Source organism: Phoenix dactylifera, chromosome 5 (assembly GCF_009389715.1).
Source record: "Phoenix dactylifera cultivar Barhee BC4 chromosome 5, palm_55x_up_171113_PBpolish2nd_filt_p, whole genome shotgun sequence".
Lineage (NCBI taxonomy): Eukaryota > Viridiplantae > Streptophyta > Magnoliopsida > Arecales > Arecaceae > Phoenix > Phoenix dactylifera.
In genome coordinates this window covers 722,591-744,396 of record NC_052396.1, presented here as the reverse complement: position 1 = coordinate 744,396, position 21,806 = coordinate 722,591, and the positions used below count along the sequence as shown (strand labels likewise).

Below are 21,806 nucleotides of genomic sequence, written 5' to 3'. Positions count from 1 at the left end.
ACAATGCACCCTTGACGATGTCTGTCATCTTTAGGCCCCAAATTCTTTGACGACGTCGACCGTAGGATCGCACTCACCATGGATGTCAAAGAGCTCCGAACTCATTCATTGTTCCATCTGCACCAATCTCAAAGCAACCACTGCGGTATCCAATAGTAGATTCGGGGAATTAGTACTTCTTCTTTTGTGCGAAGGCACAACCCCTGGCCTAACATTACATGGTGGGATCGCTGTGTTTTTCTTCTTGTAAACAGGCTCATGCTTTCATGGGCAAGGCTAGCTATTTTACCATTAGAAGTTTGCGAGTTGGGCATCAGCCCGTTTACTCTCTCTGGCAGACTTGTTGAGGGATGGAAAAGAAGGCCATCCAATGCATAAGGCTCTCGTCAGCGTGGGATCTAATACGAGGAGGATCAGTTGATCAGAGCACATATGGATGACTTACAGATGGAAAACTTATTCTTGCAAATGCCCATCGCCATAAAAACATATGGATTTGGGATGGGTTTCCTCTGTTTAATCTGTGGTATTGTAAAACGAAACTAAATTCTGGCTTCATCAGGTCAACTAATGAATGCTTATCTTCCAACAAGACAGCAACAGACCCACAAATATGGCTGCTTTTGTTGGTATGCTATCTCTTCATCGTTTTCAGTACACATGAGAAAAACTAAAACACGGCAAGGTAAAACTTGAGAATATTACTACTTTATTTTCTCTCAAGGAGGAGAAAATATTATTACTTGTAAAGAAAAATTACAGACGAACGACCACTCTTCCTTTTAGTAAGTCCTAATCTAAACAAAAGTCCCAACCCGACTCATAAAGTCTACACTAATCGGAATCAATCAGTTAAAGAGCCCTAACCTATACTTTACTCTCTTTTTTTTCAGTAGCAATGGAGGAATCCACACCTATCTCCAAACTTGACCCGCTTACAATATATCCAGTCAAACCCACACCTAGGTCTACTGCAACAAGAAGTTCAGATCGGGGCAGTACGTATGAGCCGCCTTTCCTCCTGCTAGTACCTGATCCCCGTGAGCGCGGCCCTTACTGTGAGCTCAATCAGAGGCCCGTCCTCCAACAAATAGGCCGCATCTTCAAGCTCGAACAAAGCCTCGAGGTCGATGCTGACGAACTTCAATTCTCCTCCCACTTGGCGATCTCCCTCAGCGCATCGCCGTCGTCGCCTTTGCGGTCTGACCCCTTCAAGGTGGCGGTTGGGTGGGTGGTCCAGTACTCCGCCACCTTCGCCAGCGTGTGGGCTTTCACGCCGGCGACTGGAATGCAGAGGGGGGAGTGCCCGTCCTCCATCATCCTCTTGATGGCCTCCGACGACATGGCCGCTTTCGCTTCCACAACGAAATCTCTACCGTCCATGCTCCTCAGCCTTATCATCTTCTTGGGTCTCGCCGCCATGGTGCTCGTCGACGACATTCTCTCTCTCTTTTTCTCTGTGAATACGTTATCTGATGGACAGGATTGGAGGTGTTTATATAGATTGAAGTCCTAACCCTACCAGGAGTGTGTTCATGCTTGTTAATCTTGGTAGGAATAGGAGTAGAAGAAGTAACTACGTACGAAAGAAGACGTTGCTCGACATCATGCGATAACATTTTACTCCTTTCCTGAATAGGAATGTGATGCCATGCGATTATAATACGACTCCAGTACTAAATCTCTACACCACAGTCATGCCATGCGATTGTATAATTACGGGTCGGATCCGAATCGCACAGGGTTGGGACCTGAGAGGCCACTGCGAAAAAGGAATCGGGTTGGAAAGAGTCGGCTTCTGTTTGGATAAACCCCGTTCGAGTTGCACCCCGATTTCCCCGTTGTTTGCTTTACCTACGGTGACCGGAACCCTGGTCCACCTACCCACAGCATTATTGTAATCAAATGCATTAGAAAAATATTATTTGCCATTTTGACTTGCCTTAAAAAGACAAATTAAACATGATCAAAGCTCTATATATACTGCTCCGGAGAAAAGAAAAAGGAGAAAAAAAATATCTCATACCTAACGGGATTTGTGCGAGAGAAAAATCTCGGGTTCGGAATCTCTTCCCTTCTGATTTAGGCTTATTTTTTCTGAATTTCTCTGCGCATGATCACATGTTGCTTGCGTCTACATGTTTGTAGATCTACGATTTTTGCTTTTTGTCTGAATTCATGAGCTTAATTGGTTTTTACTGAGGGGTCTTGGAGAGAAGTTCCAATTTTGGTATTTGAAAGGAGGATTTTGTTGAGGATCGCAATTATTTGTTTTCTGGAGGGTAAAGTTTTGATCTTCTTCATGTTTGTGGGGTTTCCTTCATGAGTTTCGGGCAAGGTTGTGCTGTTCATGTGAGAGGCTGGATGATGGGTTATGCTGGGTTTTATTTCATAGTATTTTTTTTAGGGATTTTTTCTTTGTATTAGATAGATCCATCTGTTATCTGTTTGGTACTTGTTAACTGGTTTCTTTGAACGGCTCTCCTCTCTAATTAATGATTCTGGTTTGTAGCTGCTTTTTATTCAATTCAGGTGCTGCATGTGGATTTTCTTTTTTAGTGGTGAAAATGGAGACTAAGGAGGTAGAACTTCCATGTGGATGTTCTCTTTTTTAAAAGAATAATCATGAATTTTGGTGGTTTTTCTCATAGTAAGATGTGGTAAAAACAAAAGATCAAATTTTGCTGAGGTAGTCGGAACAAGTTTCAGACGACATAATATTTCATTCCAGATGACAAATTTCTGACTTTGTGATCTTTCTGAAACTTATAAAGGAAAACAACTTTGTGATCTAGAATGAAAATATTATAAACCACTGAGAGCTTTCTCGAATGGAATCACCCCTTGCAGGCAACGGGGCAGGGGTTCAATTCCGGTTAGAGTTAGCCCCCAAGAGGTGGGGCAAGGGATGGGATGGGTATAGGATAGAAAGGTGGGGATTTGATGCTTGGATCCTGTTTGAAATCAAGCTTCTGCCAGTTATGTGACATTTTGATGCTTGGATCCTGTTTGAAAGATCAGTCTTTTCCACTTATTCAAGTATATCATTTGAAACTCTATCCTGATTATAAGATCTTCATTACTATCACCTTTTCAAGGATATTTCACTTTTCCTATTTGTCTCTCTCTCTTATGAAGTAAGCTACTCGTAGTAAGATTTCTTTTTGCATTAGAATCTTGATTATTGGGTTTTTAATTTAAGAAAAGTGGATTTTGATAAGAGAAAGTGCATTTTCTGGAGAAGAAAAAGGACTTAGACAGGATCAGATATCTGTCTAGAACTTAGCTAAAGTGCTTCCTGGATGTGAAAGGCTTTGAATTGTAATAGTTGTCGATTTATTTGATAAGCCATCAAAGATGTGCTGTTTATGTGGGATTATATGCTGAATTGTGTTGAAAGAGAAGTCCACCTCTTACTTTTGGGGAACCATCCTTTGAAACATATTCCTTCCTAGAGAAGGATGCATCACAAATCTTTTTGGCGTTCCATGTTGAGGTTCATCAAACTAGAATAAGATTTTTTGAACTCATAATTTCTTATTGGAGTTTCAGCTCACAAAATGCAAACGATACTTTCTCGTGCTATCTTTTTTCCCCCTCATCTTATTACCCTTTGATCATAAATCAATTTCTCAGTTTACATGTATATCTGCCTGGATCTTGAGGTCATGCCAGACGTTTTAGAACCTCCATCCTAGATTGGAGGTCTGTCTTCTTTTTTCGGTCTTTGGTGGTTGAGTTTTGATGGATCATGGGCTTTTTTTCCTTCTGTTCATATCATCTAACATTCTAATTGTTATATGCTGTATATCGGATAATGTGGGGATTGATCCTACTGGTATTCTTATGCAGTCAAAAACAGTAAATTAAACATGTTATGCAGACATATATTGTCAATTAGTTTCATTATTCATTTTTGGGTTGTAATTCTTGGTTGGATTTGCTGTAAGATCCTCACTTATGTCATTATAGTAGCACTAGAAGCGCTTTTTTTTAAAAAGTTTTTATATGAGTTTTCATTGGTTATAATTTTCTCAATCTTATCCTAGAATGCTGTTGTTGATATGTGTATGGTTTCGTTTTTGATTCACATTGATTAATGACATTCTTGTAAATCCTTGTCCTCATAATCCACTTACATCAGGTGAAAGATGGCTCTCACAAGAATTGGCCTTGCTGGTCTGGCTGTCATGGGCCAAAACCTAGCCCTAAACATTGCTGAGAAAGGGTTCCCCATTTCAGTGTACAACCGCACCACTTCAAAGGTTGATGAGACTGTTGAACGTGCCAAACGTGAAGGAAATCTTCCAGTTTACGGTTTCCATGATCCTGCATCGTTTGTCAAATCAATCCAAAAGCCCTGTGTCATCATCATGCTTGTGAAAGCTGGTGCACCTGTTGACCAGACCATAGCAACGCTCTCAGCTCACATGGAGAAGGGTGACTGTATAATTGATGGTGGCAACGAGTGGTATGAGAACACAGAGAGGCGAGAGAAAGCCATGTCTGAACTTGGTCTTCTGTATCTCGGGATGGGAGTTTCTGGCGGGGAGGAGGGTGCAAGGCATGGACCTTCATTGATGCCTGGAGGGTCATATGAGGCCTACAAAAACATAGAAGACATTCTTCTCAAAGTGGCAGCCCAGGTTCCGGACAGTGGCCCCTGTGTTACATACATAGGCAAAGGTGGTTCAGGCAATTTTGTGAAGATGATCCATAATGGAATTGAGTATGGAGACATGCAGCTGATTGCTGAAGCTTATGATGTATTGAAATCTGTAGGCAAGCTTTCAAATGATGAGTTACAGCAGGTGTTCTCCAAATGGAATAAGGGAGAGCTTCTTAGCTTTTTGATTGAGATCACAGCAGACATTTTTGGAATCAAGGATGACAAGGGTGAAGGTTATCTGGTAGACAAGGTCTTAGACAAGACCGGAATGAAGGGTACTGGTAAATGGACTGTTCAACAGGCAGCTGATTTATCAGTTGCTGCTCCAACAATTGCAGCATCTTTGGATTCAAGGTTCCTTAGTGGATTGAAGGAAGAAAGGGTTGAAGCTGCCAAAGTTTTCAAGTCAGGTGGCTTCAGTGACATCTTGAGCAGTCAGCCAATAGATAAGGCGAAATTGATCGAGGATGTGAGGCAAGCTCTTTACGCTTCAAAGATCTGCAGCTATGCACAAGGGATGAACTTGATAAGAGCTAAGAGCATGGAGAAAGGATGGGGCCTCAAGTTGGGTGAGCTTGCAAGGATATGGAAAGGTGGGTGTATCATACGTGCAATCTTCTTGGATCGGATCAAGAAGGCCTACGATCGGAATCCAGAACTACCAAATCTTCTAGTGGACCCAGAGTTTGCAAAGGAGATATTAGATCGCCAGTCTGCTTGGCGTCGAGTCATCTGCCTTGCTATCAATGCAGGTATAAGCACTCCAGGTATGTCTGCAAGTCTGGCTTATTTCGACACATATAGGAGGGAAAGGGTGCCAGCTAATTTGGTCCAAGCTCAGAGGGACTACTTTGGAGCGCATACTTATGAGAGGATTGACATGCCTGGATCCTTTCACACTGAGTGGTTCAAGATTGCAAAACAGTCAAAGATCGGAGGTTATCTTTGATGAGTGCTTTCGTGGAGACATGGGGGTTATTAGTGAATTGTGTGACTTTGGCTGAGAAAAGGGTCCATCCCTGCTTTTTAACAAAATAATGTCCCAGATTGGGATAAGGAGACCAGTTGAACTGTTTAAATTTGTGTTACTGCAGCTTTAATGCATTTTTATTAGAACTCTGAAATTTGGATATTATGTTTACTAAGGTTTCACATTTTAAGTTCTCCCATATCTTGGTGAGGAAATCAGAAGGTCCGGCTAACATGTGGAATTGTACTAGTTCCATCTGTATGCTACTTTTAAACGCATCTATCAAATCAATTTTGCTTATCAGTGTTGTGTGCCTATCTAATCATATAGAACTTGTTAAGTCCTTGTTTACCGATACTGCAATCTCTATGAGACACAACAGCAAGAGTTTTATCTACTGTATTCGCTTTATTATTTATTATATTTCTTCTTCTGATCTTGATTCTGCCAAAGTTTTTACATTCGTAATGATTAGTTCCTTGCATTTGGCTTTTCAACCTCTATGTTGTTGGGACAGTTGAAAATCTGCTATTTTCTCTCTTTTAGGCATCTGTTGGCACTATTCTTAACAGTCACCCACCCGCTACTTCATATGCAATGTTAACTCGGAAAGTCCTCAACATTAACTTTATGGTGCCACACTGTTCCAATCAAGAGGTGTAATCTGTCGAGCTCAATGAAACCTGCGCCTGATCAAACTTGTTTTGCATTAATTTCAAGCCTGAATTCAGTAGCATGCTTGACTACTTTTCTATATGAACGAGAGTTTGTTCAAGCCTGATTTTGAGTTGAGCCAGGTTTGCTTCTCCAACATCACTTGCTTTCTTCCCATTCTTAGAACAAGTTGGAAACCTATAAGATGCATACGGTACTGACCTTGAATTCAGTGGGAAGTTCTGAAAGAAATTTCGATGGACTAGTGCTCATTTTCCATAAACATGGTAATAGATTTGATCAAGACTTGCTAAGCTAGAGGAGCATCTTCGAACAATAGGCTATTCTTTCTCAGAAGATACCCTTGAAATCCAGTCTTCTCTTCGCATATTGTTGGAATTTTTACACAAGTCCTAATGTAGACTGGATTAGCAGCAAAATTTTCTTGCATGGTTTCATGCTTCTACATCTGACTAGACCATCCACCAGTGTAGCTGCGTCATGTTGTTGCCCCCTGATGAATCTGCCAAATGCGAATATTGTGGCATGAACACAAACCAAATATTTGCATGCGAGCGAGCAACCCCTTGTTATTTCTTGCTCTAAATTGCAATAACAATGCGGCGAATGAGTCTGTCATGCTATAGTTAGGTTGAATTTCTCTCCGTTTTGTATTTAAGAATCTGATTGCATTACAGTTTCGAGCGATTGTTCAATTTCATTATTTCATTGGCAGGCTTCAACGTCTTCGGCAAGTTCAACTTCCAACTGCTTGAATAATTTTATTTGGTTAAAATGATACCGGCTGCCTTGAGACTCCCCACCTTCCGGATAACCATGACATTAAATTTGGATTCAACAGAGAAGTTTGGAAAAGACAATATTGAACCCAACTTTCTAGGTTGATGGTTAACAAGATTTGTGGCTTGATCTAGCCAGTTTCTCCAGGATCATGTAATGGAGAATCGCAGCAACTCTTAGTAGCAACAACCTTGACAAAACCTCATCGCCCAATTACCAAGGCCCAATGATCCTCATGTCACCACCTAAGAATAAATAACAAGGGAGAAGAAAAAACGATTGCAGCCTAAAAAATCAACTTCTCTTTAGTCACTTTTGCTCCAAGTCCTTGAAATACCCTGTTGTTCTGCAACGAAAACAATCAGAAGAGACAAGGTTTTACTTGTATCTGCCAGCCGCTAGTCTATTGCAATCTACTTATGAAGGCCAGATAGTCGGCGATCAAGACATGTCTTATGCTAGACCCCCGCTGCACCAAAAACAAAATCTCAGATATAGCAAAGTGCAGAAGCTGGATTGGTCTTTGCCAAGATCCTTTTCCAAAATAAACAAGTAGCTTGCTGTTAATTATTAACAGGACTGCCGGTGATTTATTGCCTCAGGAGCCAAGAAAGCTACAGATCATTTCAAGGCAACAGAGAAGCTCTGCTCGTTGTAAGGTATACATCTTATCAATCACCATTACTAATCCTGGAAAAAGGCAAAAAATGGATCCATATGCTTCACAATACATTCGATTAGTAATTTGGCATCAATGAAATATCAAGGAAAACCAGTTGAATAGTTTATTTTGCATTCTGAACCGTCAAAAATTGCTGGCCCACGCATAAGTGATAGAATAATTATGTAGAAGGCGTGAACTTAGCTGTCAAGCAGAAGTGCCAAGCCATTGTTTGACATTTAAGAAACCTGACAAAATATTGGAGAATAAGCACATACAGGGAGATGTGTTGTGATAAGGTCCACCGTGGTTGCGTACCTGACATCAAGCTTGCTAATAATGGCTCCAACAATATCAGCCCAGCCTCTCATTAGTCATCACTTCTGGAGAACATTTATGTTGTGCAGGAAATGCAAGGTTCTGGATTCTCAATCAGCTGCGATGTCATAAATGGAGTTCTGGAGATGATGTCGCCTACTCACCTAACAGAACCACTGCAGCCATTTGTTCCCATGCAAGTCCACCACCAGCAGCAGCAAAACCAGTGCACATTCAACCGCTCATTTGTTACGGCCACCTTCAGGAGGTTCTGTGAAATATATCTTTAGATCCATGATATATAGTTCCTGCAGTCTACTTTCCAGAGGATTATTTGCAAGCATAACATCACGGTTCCTGCTCTGAACCATCTTCATATGTCCTGTTTGTATCAGCACCTGTCATCTAACCAAATAGATTAGAATTATCTCAAGTGCAGTACCTTAAGACTAACACTCACTATGTAGGCAAAGAGCCGGATGTCAATTTATATGGGCTATTAGCCTTGGAATGAATTTGCTCAGAAACTAAAAACAAAAGGTACCAAAAATAAAAAGAATAGAATTCATTTTTTTGAAGGATTACCTTGGGTGCCTGATAAGTGCTAAAGCCAACAAACCAATTTCTAATGCAACAGCATCCACCACTCCCAAGGTCACTAACAACTAGATTGTTCTTTTCATTCATCGTTTCTGCTTCTTTCTAATTTCAACTAAATCAGAATATACTATTAAGTTGAGATATTGTCAGATTCAACTTGCAGGGATCTGAATTGCTTGAATATTCCTCCAGCGACCTAGATACCTGAAAATAATTTAAGAATTAAAATAATCATCCAGTAGAGGCTGATTCAGATTCCACCACTCACCCAAGGAATTCATGTTTTCTGCATTCATGGAGGACTTCAATATTGCATCTAGGAAATTTATTCCACAGGCAGAATAACTTTAAAAAAAAAAAAAACATATCACATGTTTTAGATGTCTCCATGTTCTGGTACACATTTAAAGCACCACCAAGGTCTTCAACAAGGACTAGCAAATCACAACTTGATCATAGTTCTATTATTTTACAGTGTTTACATACTACAGTAAGAAATCTTTGTCTATATAAAACTTCTAATACAGAGTAGTAGATAATTAAGTCTCACTAATTATACATTGCATCAAACCATAAGGCATACACAGTAGATAACGAGCGAAAAGGTCACAAGCCTTCCTTTTAAAAGACAAGGGCCAGACTTGGTTCCAACACGTCCTGCTTGACTTGACTGTTAAAAGATCAGTCAAGGCAAATTAATAACAGGAACCATGCTTAGAGAGGTCAGCATCAACAACATAGCTACCTAGAAGTAATTTACTGCATCAAATTTTAATCGTCATTTAAAAATACTATGTGATATGGGCATGGGCATGGTCAAATTCTAGTCAGGTTATGATCCAGAAAATGGTATGAAGCAGTTGTGGTCTTAGCAACCACTTGGTGCAGTATCTGCTTGCCCTGCTTTCATAATAGAATCTGAGTGCTTTTGGGTGTCATCAACAGAATGTTGGTTGTTCTCATCAAGTTTTGCATCTTCTGATCCTTTTGTGGGTTCTCCAAGTTTCTCCTGCAAAGTAGCCGTTCAATTAGTCTTTGGCCGTCGTGCTGCAGGCAGATCGACATGCTAGCATAGATAACGCTTAATACCTTGAGAGAGGCATTTTGAGCAAGAAGTTGTTCATAGTCCTCCCTCATCCTGTCTACTTCTGCTCTAAGGGCAGTATTTTCCTCTTTCAAACCCTCAACACGTCGAGCAAGTTCTTCACATTCCGCCTGTTAAGTCAAAACTCAACCAATATTATGCATATAACATGTCGAGATAATATTCAGTATTTCCCCCAATAGCTTTCTGCCTCAAATTATGCATATTATACCTGCTTGCGCAACCTGGATCGACGTGCAGATTCCCTGTTTGACTGCTTTCTTTTCTGCCTTTTGAGTTCTCTTTCATCCTGTCCAGATAATCATCAATTATTCCAACAAGATTCACCCAAACTATCATGTAGTTCCATGAAATCATGCCGTGCAAGGAAACAAGACAACATTTTTCAGAATCCAAAACATGGTCTACTATTGACAGCATAGGTCAAGGAGAAGGACAGGAAAAGAAAAGATTAAATAATGAAGCTTCACTCATTTATATTCTGATAGATGACTTAACTGGGATACTGCTAAAAAGCAAAACCTTTGTAAATCATCGCAACAAATGCACTCACAATACAATATATGCTACATTAAAAGATAACAAGATAAGAAGATATATAGATTAGATCGAAAATTTATGTACATGCAAGACTATTGTGCAAGATAACAAGATATCATCATGTTGAGAATAAATGTATTTGGAAATTCATTGTGCTTATGACCAGGTGGAATGGATGCTCAGGATTTTTGTTTCGTACTAGGTGTCTGAAAAACTGTCATTGATTTAAAACAGTAAAAAACACATTGAGAAGTCTAGCTGTAACAGTAACAGTAATGGAATCCATTAGTACCAGAAATAAATTTATACCTTTCAACTGAGAATTAAATAACAACCTCAGCAAAAATTGCCAAACAAGAATAAGACAACATATATTCAAACAATAGACAGAAAGTGAGATAAGTTAGAGGGAAGCAGTTGGAACATGCAGAGAAAAACTTATTAAAAGCATATATATTAGGCTAAAAGTTATACTAAAACCAAAAGCCTGAACTTTTATAATGACCAAGTTGCGAATACAACAAAATAAGATCATACCTAACAGTATGTAAAACTAAAGAACAAATTTCAAACTACAAGTCAGAATTCAGCAGAAGCAATTTTTGAGCTAATCAAAGAAAATATACCGATCTTTAAAAAAATAATGCCATGATAGAACTTAGAATAAAATCATTCACAATGACAAGAACAGTGGCTATAAAAAACACACCTGCATCCAAAGCTCTGATGGAACATTTTCCCGAGATCCAACAAGCCCACCAGGAACCATTGCCCCCGCAACTGTGGCTGCAGGGACCTTCCCACGAACTGGAGGGATGGGTGGTGGGTTTGATGCATTCCAGTAGTCCATTCCTATATTTAAGTTTGTAGTGGGACCAGCAACCCCCCCAGGCACACCAGCTACTGGCATAGGCATTATCGGAATAGTTTGACTTGCTGTTGCCTGTATTGGTGCACGAGATACTCCGTTCTGAGAACCACGGCCAGTGGTATCATTTTGGGATCCCTCTGCCATAGCATATCAGTCAAAATACCATATCATGAGTAAAGCAGATATTAGGAAATTTTCTCATCAGTGAATATCAGCTATCCTACCATCAAAAGAATCCCGTCCACCACACATCTTTGGTTGCGAGTCCTGTAAAAGCTTACAGCTTACACAACATTAGTACATAATGAACCAAATGATTTTATATACAGCATCCTAAGGAGCAGGAATAACAAGGCACTTCTTATTTATACCAACATGATTACAGCACATGTTAATCATAATAAAAGAAACAACACTGCTCCTTAAAAGAATTTAAAGAAAATATGCGGATTCTGATGCCGCTTTGCACAGGCTTGTATCTGTGATGTTTGATGCAAGTAAATGCTGACAAGCCAGTTGATTATTTTTACAGCAACCATAACCATTACTACAAAACTGTCAGAAAAGTTGCTACAGTTGTCTAGATGTTTAAACTTCAAAGTAGACAAATAATAATAAAAACATGAAATGCCAAGTATGAGCAAAAATCAACAAAATATTATCATTTAGTGATTACCATTTCTTACACTCTTAATAACTTGAATGGTTAATAGATTTCTAATATTATGGATTTCTAAGAACTTCAAGTGTGCAACACATCAGCAAGTGTTTTCCATTGTAAAAATGGTGGTGCACTATGATCTGTTGAATCTGTTGTTGCATGATTTCATATTCTTTTGAGCTTAGAAGTTGGAGTTCTACAAAGTGATAAAGATGCAGGGAATGTAACATACATTCTGAGAATTCACATCACTTCCATCGCTTGAACCTTCACTTCCACTTTCACTACTGCAAAGATTATCCTTTTATCAGGTCTTTTATTGGAATTTTCAAAATAGTGGGCATGAAATACTAGTATGAAGCATGGAAATAAGCATTAGAAAAATTGTGCCTGCATGTTTTTTTACCTTTGAGAGAAGACTCCATTGGCTGCCCCTGATGTTTTACCCATATCATTGTTCTTTCCTGTAATCATGTTTAAACTACCTAAACTTCCCTTTGATCTCTTGATAGGACTCCTCTCCTTACCTTCGGATGACTTACCATCCCCTTCCATTCCAGTAGTCACAGTCCCCTACAGGTAGAGATAGCATATATAAGACACTATCATGTATATAGCATGCATAAATTTTATGATAGTATGGTTAAGCAGGGTACTTACAGAAGCCTCAGGATTGCCATTAGTAGAAGGAACAGCATAGGGACTGAACGGGTGAGAACCCTGTTGAAGGATAGTAAGATACACAGTCACACAACTAGTTGGTTGCATTCTGCATTGACTACAGGTTAAAAAGTTACGCATTCAAAGTAAAACAAATGTGGCCGAAGATAACTATAACATATACCGGTGGAATAGATGGATGAGCATACAACCCTCCATGAGGATACATAACATATGGAGGTGGTGGGGTCCCAAATGGAGGCATGAGGTGCTGAAAAGAGAAAACAGGAAACACATAAATAGATTTCATCATTACTAGATAAATGTAACCTCCGAAATCCACTACTCCACCATAGTTAAATTGTTATTTAAGAATCTTTTCTTTATTTCCTTTTCTTTCCATGTTGTTCCCTGTGAATGTGTTTAACATCAACACCCATATCCACCAACCATTTCACACAATAAAGGCCCATGTATAGGCTCAACAAAAAAACAGCCTAGAGACGTGTATAGGCTCGACACAAAAACAGCCTAGAGACAAGTGTTAAACAGGCTTCTAGCAACAACTCAAGTATCATGTCCAGAGATAGTCTCAGTTCCACTTGTTTCTTATCTTAATCCAACCAAAGTAAATTTACATTGGTGGGCTCTTTGGTTACTTCCTTGCCAATTCTACTCATGTTAAAACCTGAGATTTCAGGCATTAATTTTTTCCCCTTTATTCACGTTCTATAGTTCCATTGCAGGTCAAAAGAATGACAAGTAAACAACAAACTAGAAAATAGAGGCAGGTGGTATTGCGAGATAGGGCCTTCATTGACTTCATTTTTTAACAGAACTGATCATACAAGCCATCGACCAGCTAGATGGCCTACAAACAATTATTCCAGCCAAATAGTCATATTAAGGTACTTTCAACATGCTGCATGAGATTGTCTTCCAAGAAAAAACCGGCCTTGTAAACTTCATTACATAGTTGGACTGGTAAACAGATTTTTCTTGTTTAATTATGATTACCAATATTTTCAATTTCAAATTGTCTCAATTATAAACCTTCCAATCAACAAGACCTATAAATCCAACACAGGAAGTGAAAGATCTCAGACATACAATCAAACGACTTAAAGTAAGGAATAATACAAATAAAAAGCACCTGAGCTCCCCACATGTAAGGATGAGCTTGGGGACTTGACGCCACAGGAGAATGAAAGAACCCATGCGGCGGAATCGGAGAGTATGCCTAATCAAATAAAATTACAAGGTTATGATAGCTAAATCTACAGTGTTCTCTATAAATTCAGAATATATCAAAAAAAAAATCCCGTCCAATCAAAACAGAAATAAACATCTACAGCTAGATCACCTGAAAACCTGACCAGTCTGGGTACATAGTGGTGGTAGGACTGGAGCTTGTGGCTGGCGGCTGCTCCTGAACAAGAAGGAAACAAGTTTTCCACTTGAGAGAAAAAAGACAGAACGGTCGAATTTGAACAAATTATGGGATCCTGGAAGATAGATCGTGTACCTGCGCCCCCGATATCTTCGTCGCCTTCGGCGGCGTGTCACTCTCGCTGCTCCCCATGATTCACTAGTGCTTTCCACCACTCTCTTTTCTCTACCTTTCTCAAGCCATTCTAAAGAGCAAAAACCTCCGAATCACACAACCAATTAAACAAATCAACAGCCGATATCACTCAATTCGGCTCCCGCACTCGCTCCAAAACCCTAACTCGTCTGGAACTCTGGACAACCCTTAAAAAAGAGCAAAATTTTAGCATAAACCAAGGGGGAAATCTACAAATCTAACCCAAAAGAGGTGTCCATCCCAAAAAAAATATTAAAAACTATTTTTTCAAGAACAGATAAAAATTTCGATTAATCAAGAAGCAGAGCGAAACTTACATCAGAAGACGAGCTCTCGCGAGCTAAGACGGAGCTCGGAAACGAGATCCAGGCCCAAATTAGGGCAAAATCATCCGGCGAGCCCAATCCATCTCGCGATTTCCCCGAATCAGGCGAACTGGAGAGAGAGAGAGGAGCAAGAAGAGGCGAAGAAAAGAAGGAGCAAAGTGGGAACCGGGCGGAGAAATTTACGGGTGCGGAGAGCGCAAAGAGCGAACGTCCCTTTAAGCCGTCCGGTAGTATTATACGGAATTGTATTCGGATAAGTTGTTCCGCATATACTGATTGGATATGGAGTACCATATCCGTACGGATCATAGCATTAATCTTAACCAGGGGGTTGGGCTAAACCAGGTGGGTTTTATTGGGTTGGGATTTTTTTTCCACCGGATGAAACAGCGGATCCCAACTCCAGCATTCAAGTAGAAACCAGACTGAGAGTTCACCTACTCCAACAATTTCAATTTTTGAACTAAAATGATTAATTAACATCTATTTTCTATTTTCATGTATATATTTTGGATCACACATTAAAAAAAATATTATACTTAGTATACATTATTGGCTTATTTTTTTGATAATCTAAATTTTTAGAGCCAAAAAATTAATTAATAGAATTGAAGTTGTTGGACATGTGATGTCGACGGCCAAAAAAAAAAAAAATGGTTGCTATAAGGTGAATATAATTATAATAATTCAGAATTTTATCTAAAATGACTAGTCGAAAGATATTTTTTAAATTTTTTAGTCTTATATAAATATTCAAAATTTTCTTGGTGAATAATCATTGTGGAACTAAATATACGCGGATACGCCCACAAGAATTCTTATATATTCTCCCTTATTTAAGCTCTAATGTTCTCGTTAGGCTAAAGGTTCAAATCTATTTAAATTTAATTATAAGCACCGCTTTATGATCAGCTTCAACGAGCTTGTGCTGTAGTGTTTCTTAATTCATATGGGTTAAGGTCAAATTTGCTCTGATACCATTTATGATCTCATCCAAAAATACTAGTTATAAAGTATTATTTAGATTTTTTGATCCTGCATAAGTATTCAGGATCTGCCAAATGAATAACTAATGTGGGATTAAATACACATCTACATAGGGTCATCGCAGTAATAGATTTGAAATTTTTTGTTTCTTGATCTTCAATGATACGTTTACCCGAAAAGAATATTTAGAAGTAGGTTTTACTGCAGTTCTCATTAAAAAAGTCCTATTAAGACATAAAACATCTTGAAAGAAAGGTGGAATCAAAGCTAATCACTTCCATTCGGCAAATGAATATTAGTGATATAGAAACAAAAGAAGGAAGAAAGAAAAGCTAGTAGCAGCAGAAAACAGATTAGAGAAGAAGTGCCTAAACAACAAAATTACTTGAAAATAGCTTGCAAGCTTTTTTCTGATTTTAGCTGGACCTGGGGAGGCCTCCTTCCAGCTAATCCACAAAAGCATAAAAGTTATGTAATAAGAGAGGGGTATTGAGAATATTAAGAAGACGTTCCAAAAAAAAAGAGTCAAGAACAGATGATTGATGTCATCCTCTGTTTGAGCACCATGAATGCACACTACAGCTTGGGGGAGACCGGTTCCATTTTTTCTTTGTTTTTTGCGATTCTCGACCATAAGAATCCTCTTCTTGGTGAGGATGCAGCAATATTTGATCTTCTCCCGCAGAGACACCTCCAAAGTTCAAAGCTCTATAACAGTTATTCACATTAAAAATCGAGATTATCTTTAGACCATCTCCAAACAGCAAAATCTTCTCTATTAAACCATCTTTAGACTATCTCCAAATAGCAGAGTCTCCTCTCAAGACATAACATATGTCATCCTAGGCCAGTTGTTAATCATATTACCTCTTTTAAATGTAGATGATTACAAAATTATATTTTAATTTTGTAATGACATTATCTTATGTTATTTTTAGTATTATGCTAGAAAAGGCTTTTACGCAAATAAAATGACATGCATGTTATTCCAAATAAGAGGAAATAAGGTTTCACTATTAGATATATATTAGTTAAAAAAGATTTCCTTTATTCGCACTAATTATTGACTTTCCTATTAAACTCGTATCTTTTAAGCATTTTCGCATGCAGTTCTAGCGTGGTAAAAAAATATCAAAGTTCTTGCTACATGGAGGTTCAGTTGTGTGGCGATTTAACTGTACCTCAAACTCCTTTTTATGACTCTCGAGTTCTACAAGCAAGCGGACTGGCAACACTAGTACCAAAAAAAAAAAAAAACTAACAGTGACGAGGCAAGTGAAAGCGTGCAACCAAAAACATACAGAACTGGAAATATTGGAATCCACTAAAACATGACAAAGTCAGGCAACAATTCAAAAAAGTGCAGGAATCTACTCTTGTATTAATCGTAGTCCTGCCACTTTTACAGCTACAAAGCATTTAAGTTTTCATGACTAAAAATTAACTACCAGACCAGCAGACTAACAAAACCAGTATAAACCCAAGGTTTACTTCCATTATATCCTAAGTTTGACACAAAAAAAAAAAAAAGAAGACGACATCATTGATTCCAATCAAAAAGAGCCTTTGTTCCTCCAACCCACCCTCCCATGTCCCTCTCTCAACTAACCCACACCCCAAAGATCTTCACCCTTTTCTACTCCTGCTGCGCCTGCGTCATCCCGGACACTGCCATTGCCCCGGATATTACCTCCTCTTCCTTCACCTCTGTTTTATATCTGAGGCCTGAACCGACTGTCGCATTCCTATTTTCCGGGCCCTCCTCTTGTCTGCGGGGGACTGCTTTAATCATGAAGTATGTTCTCTGCCGTCCCTCTCGCTCCTGGCGCCGGTAGAAGGTGACGGAATCCTTGGCCCGAAGCCCCTTCTCCTTCACAAACTTATTCCATCCCTTGGTGAAGACGTAACAACCCTGGCTGCGCTTCCAGTAACGATACCGGAAGAACCATGACCGGCTCTCCGGGTCCTGGAACTCGAGGAAGAGCTCGTCCGCCGACGTCGGAGACACCTCGGGGAAGAACCGCGTCGCATGTTTCTTCGGTATCAACAGCCTATTCATCTTCCCTCACGTCGCTCGGCGCCAGCTCCTTGGTGAACAACATTTCGCAGAATATGCCGCCGCCGCCGCCACTGCCAAGGAAGCCCCTGAGAGGGGCCGCCACGGAGGCCTGTGGCGACTGCATGAGCTGCAGGTACTCAGCGAACCTCGACTCGTAAGGCTCACTCTTAATCATCTTGAGGACCGCTTCGGTGGAGAACTGCTCCTGGAACCGGGGTTCGCGAACCGTGACTTCATTCCACGGGAGGTTGCGGCGCGAGTCACCACCGTGCAGCTTGACGTCCGCGCTGTCGTAGGACGCGGCCGCTGCAGGCTCCGACTTGAAGGTGCCGAGCCATGCTCTGTTGTGGCGGGAACAGAGCATCGAGGAGCCTGGCTCGTCTCGAGGGCGCTGCGTGATCAACGGGCCGCGGCCTCCGGTGCTGGTCGAGCCCTCGCCCTCGCGTGCCGCCGCCGCCATGGCGGTCATGGACAGCATGCTTCCAGCCGTGCTCCTTGCACCAACCACGCTAGCGGCCATCGAACGAAACATGTGGATGGAGCTCGCAACGGAGAACAATCGAAAGCCTCGGCAGTCCTTTTCCTTGCGGAGAAACCTGAAGAGAGGGTACCAATGGATCCAATATTAAACACAGAGAAGCAGTAAAAAGTTGAAGAGGCAGGCATGGATCAAAACTATATACACCAATGAAAGCGGAGAAAGTAGCCCTAGTAAAAGCTCGTATCTATATAGCCCATGATAAGAAAGCAAATAAGAAAGAAGGATGCTGTTACCTGGGAAAAAGAAGAGACGAAGGGGAGGTGGCAGAGAAAAGGAATTAATGGAGAGATTGGATGGAGGAAGAGGGTGCCTAGGTTGGGTTTTATAATGGGGAGAAGGAGAGAAGGTGGAAAGAAGACCCGGCAAAAGATAAGTTGGACCTGGGTTTGGAGAAGGATGGGAGGGGCCGATTATGGGAAGTGAGGACTAAAAGGAAAGATAGACCTTTGGGGGGATTAATATGTCCTTAAAATTAGGCAATTTAGCACGAATCCTCTCATTACTAAAAACGGGTTTTAATGGGAACTTAAATGTGAGAAGATCCACGCGCATACTCTCTCATTAAGTGATGGTTTGGGTGTAAAGAAGGGTGTTTATTGAGTGCTCCCTGGAAACAGATGCAGTATATGTTTATGGGAGTTAAACATATAAAAAGAATGTCTCGACTCCGTTGCAACTAAAACTCTCCCCTCTCCAAACAACCTTAACCCGCGGTGCGTGGTTTCTATATACGGCTCCTACACAAAGCATGGTGAGGCAGTTCTTGGTTTGGCTAACATGGGTTTAGCTTAAGACATAGGTTTTAATATCGAAGCAGCTCATAAATTAAACTTACTTAGCTTTTCGAGGCTTGGTTTCTTTGACCCAACACAAATCCAAATTAATTGCCTAATCTTGTCTAAACTCGTATCTCTATCTGGTCTAATTTAATTCAAAACAAATATCTAATTAAGTATTCTAGTGTCGCACAAAAAAGTCAATAGAATGTTTCCTATCTATTGTTCCTTGCAAGATAGATATTAGATATATATACATGGTAGTTTTCTTTTTAAAAAAAACAATTGAAAAGAAATCTTCTAGCCAACAATTGTTTTAGTGAGTTTTCACAATGAATTCATCTTACATCATGGTCTAATATTAAGAAGATGTAGTAGATATCAACAGACTCAGCCACAGTTGACCTGGAACCACAAAGCTGGGTGAGGATGAGTGTGGATGGGTTCAATTCTTTGTTGGATCATGTTGGCCCCTTGGGCTAGCTAAGTGGTCGAGGATGTCAAGCCTTTTTCTTAACCGTGTTCATGAGAGATGGAAAGGATAGGGAATAGAAGAAAATCTGCTGCGATAATACAGTTGGTATGAAGATTTGGTAGTTACAAAAGAATATAGATAAAGAGCATGCATCAAGTTAATTACAAAAATAAAAAGAACATGCATCAAGGTATGGTTTTCCAAAAATTTTTTCATTTTTTTTCTTCTCTTTCATTATTATATTTTTAACTCTTTTGAAACTTATAGATATCTTCTAGTATAGTGTTGTATCCTAGATACACAACTTTGTATTGATTTATTTCCTAAAAATTTTGTAAAAAAAAATACTTTGATGATCTCATAGAGGAGCAATTAACTATAAGTTTTGAGAAAATATATGTTCGGATATTAGGAAAAGCATTATTCAATTCAAGAGGGGAACACATGTAGAGTTATGTATTGGGCCGAGATCTATCTACTAACTTGGGAAAATCAGGCATATAGAAAGTTGGGGGTTTTCACAACCGAGGAAGTTCGATAAAAGGGTGGAGATTATGTTGGTGCAAAATGAAATGGAGTTTGCAAAGAAAGGGATAAGTAAAATAGTAAATCAATGAGTCGAGAAGAAAAGATGTTATGCAAAGAATTTAGATCTAGAATTATGAGAGCAAAGAGAGAACACTCGCAAAGAGACATAGATTTACATAGTTCAGTCTGTGACCTATAAAAAATTGGAAGGGTATAAGACAGAGGAAGATCTTCAATACATAAGCTCTCAATCTCACCAGTAATTATCTCAAAGCAAGATATTATCTCCCAAACCCTAGACAGAAGCGAAGCAGAGCAGAGCAGGGGATAAGAAATATTGGCTTGGGATACTTGGTTCATAGCTCGCTAGGATTTAAGTAATGGAATTAGAGACGTTGGGTATTTGTGGAATGCATGTATAGGATTTTTAGTAAGCAACTTGTACTTCTTTTTTAGTTATGAAATCACAACGGAATCCTCTTTTCAATCACTGAGTGATCGCCGCCTCGAAAATTTTTGGAAACACCAGAAAGGATTTGATTGACACAATTTTACTACTTCAATTAAGGAGCAATTGTCAACAAACAGTCCCCGAATCTATAATCTATAAATGGTAGGTAGTTATTCTCTCAAAAATCCTAGTTTTACCGGGCCAATTCAAACTCGGACACGTTTATGATAAGATATAGGAGCTGAGTTAGCCAGATGAAACTAGGACTTGTAATGGATCAGTTTAAGATCTGGAGGATGCTTGTTGAAGGTAGATTCAGTCAGATTGGTTCCGAATTTTCACAGGATCGGTTGTTTTCAGAGTTGGATAGTTCCTGGGCCCTAATTTGGAACCCGGCGGACCGTTGGCCCATGTTTTCTTGTTCGATGGCACGTGAACCCGTGTGGCCGGCGAGCATTGAAAGGACCTCGAGGTCTTCCTCTCCATTGCGCGGCTTTCTATGGACCACCGGCAAGAAAGTTAGGAGCCATGGGTCCTAAGAAGACAAGGAATATGGTCATCAGACATGGAATATGATATGCATCACATTCCTATTCAGGAAAGGAATAAAATGTCATCACATGATGTCGAGCAACGTCTTCTTTCGTACGTAGTTACTTCTTCTACTCCTATTCCTACCAAGATTAACAAGCATGAACACACTCCTGGTAGGGTTAGGACTTCAATCTATATAAACACCTCCAATCCTGTCCATCAGATAACGTATTCACAGAGAAAAAGAGAGAGAGAATGTCGTCGACGAGCACCATGGCGGCGAGACCCAAGAAGATGATAAGGCTGAGGAGCATGGACGGTAGAGATTTCGTTGTGGAAGCGAAAGCGGCCATGTCGTCGGAGACCATCATGAGGATGATGGAGGACGGGCACTCCTCCCTCTGCATTCCAGTCGCCGGCGTGAAAGCCCACACGCTGGCGAAGGTGGTGGAGTACTGGACCACCCGCCCAACCGCCACCTTGAAGGGGTCAGACCGCAAAGGCGACGACGGCGATGCGCTGAGGGAGCTCGCCAAGTGGGAGGAGAAGTTCGTCAGCATCGACCTCGAGGCTTTGTTCGAGCTTGAAGATGCGGCCTATTTGTTGGAGGACGGGCCTCTGATTGAGCTCACAGTAAGGGCCGCGCTCACGGGGATCAGGTACTAGCAGGAGGAAAGGCGGCTCATACGTACTGCCCCGCTCTGAACTTCTTGTTGCAGTAGAGCTAGGTGTGGGTTTGACTGGATATATTGTAAGCGGGTCAAGTTTGGAGATAGGTGTGGATTCCTCCATTGCTGCTGAAAAAAAAAGGAGTAAAGTATAGGCTAGGCCTCTTTAACTGATTGATTCTGATTAGTGTAGACTTTATGAGTCGGGTTGGGACTTTTGTTTAGATTAGGACTTACTAAAAGGAAGAGTGGTCGTTCGTCTGTAATTTTTCTTTACAAGTAATAATATTTTCTCCTCCTTGAGAGAAAATAAAGTAGTAATATTCTCAAGTTTTTGTTTTACCTTGCCGTGTTTTGGTTTTTCTC

General features: G+C 40.2%; 4 protein-coding genes across 8 annotated transcripts; 2 read left to right on the top strand and 2 right to left on the bottom strand.

The window, feature by feature from the left end:
- Positions 1–1,918: 1,918 nt before the first annotated feature.
- LOC103717122 (6-phosphogluconate dehydrogenase, decarboxylating 1-like) lies at positions 1,919–5,940 on the top strand. The gene is made up of 2 exons (XM_008805392.4): positions 1,919–2,058; positions 4,145–5,940. Exon 2 carries the CDS (start codon positions 4,152–4,154, stop codon positions 5,616–5,618), a length of 1,467 nt encoding a protein of 488 aa, XP_008803614.2. The 5' UTR covers positions 1,919–2,058; positions 4,145–4,151; the 3' UTR covers positions 5,619–5,940.
- A 1,872-nt stretch (positions 5,941–7,812) lies between these two features.
- Positions 7,813–14,628, bottom strand: LOC103717121 (bZIP transcription factor 1-D-like). 5 transcript variants are annotated; one of them, XM_026808448.2, is made up of 15 exons: positions 14,413–14,628; positions 14,036–14,262; positions 13,874–13,939; positions 13,664–13,750; positions 12,695–12,781; positions 12,511–12,570; positions 12,257–12,423; positions 12,083–12,137; positions 11,414–11,465; positions 11,028–11,326; positions 9,990–10,067; positions 9,763–9,888; positions 8,659–9,682; positions 8,074–8,471; positions 7,815–8,003 (listed from the first exon to the last, which is right to left on the bottom strand). In XM_026808448.2, exons 2-13 carry the CDS (start codon positions 14,090–14,092, stop codon positions 9,542–9,544), a joined length of 1,275 nt encoding a protein of 424 aa, XP_026664249.2. In that variant the 5' UTR covers positions 14,093–14,262; positions 14,413–14,628; the 3' UTR covers positions 7,815–8,003; positions 8,074–8,471; positions 8,659–9,541. The 5 variants fall into 5 exon arrangements, with proteins under 5 accessions (XP_026664247.2, XP_026664250.2, XP_026664248.2 ...); XM_026808446.2 differs by having other exon boundaries at positions 7,813–8,471; XM_026808449.2 differs by having other exon boundaries at positions 7,813–8,471; positions 13,874–13,933.
- Positions 14,629–17,459: 2,831 nt separating this feature from the next.
- LOC103700342 (AP2/ERF and B3 domain-containing transcription factor At1g51120-like) lies at positions 17,460–17,987 on the bottom strand. The gene has a single exon (XM_008782292.2). The coding sequence runs from the start codon at positions 17,985–17,987 to the stop codon at positions 17,460–17,462; it is 528 nt and encodes a 175-aa protein (XP_008780514.2).
- A 3,058-nt stretch (positions 17,988–21,045) lies between these two features.
- Positions 21,046–21,438, top strand: LOC120110918 (SKP1-like protein 13). Its single transcript, XM_039126960.1, has one exon. The coding sequence runs from the start codon at positions 21,046–21,048 to the stop codon at positions 21,436–21,438; it is 393 nt and encodes a 130-aa protein (XP_038982888.1).
- The last annotated feature ends 368 nt before the right edge of the window (positions 21,439–21,806 follow it).

Bases quoted from the DNA above. Each gene is read 5' to 3' on its own strand.
- LOC103717122 (XM_008805392.4), top strand. From the start codon at position 4,152: ATGGCTCTCACAAGAATTGGCCTTGCTGGTCTGGCTGTCATGGGCCAA.
- LOC103717121 (XM_026808446.2), bottom strand. From the start codon at position 14,092: ATGGGGAGCAGCGAGAGTGACACGCCGCCGAAGGCGACGAAGATATCG. The intron at 12,782-13,663 runs GTGCTTTTTATT...TTCTCTTTTCAG, and splicing joins CTTACATGTGGGGAGCTCAG to CACCTCATGCCTCCATTTGG. The intron at 12,424-12,510 runs GTAAGTACCCTG...CTCTACCTGTAG, and splicing joins ATGGCAATCCTGAGGCTTCT to GGGACTGTGACTACTGGAAT.
- LOC103700342 (XM_008782292.2), bottom strand. From the start codon at position 17,987: ATGGCCGCTAGCGTGGTTGGTGCAAGGAGCACGGCTGGAAGCATGCTG.
- LOC120110918 (XM_039126960.1), top strand. From the start codon at position 21,046: ATGGCGGCGAGACCCAAGAAGATGATAAGGCTGAGGAGCATGGACGGT.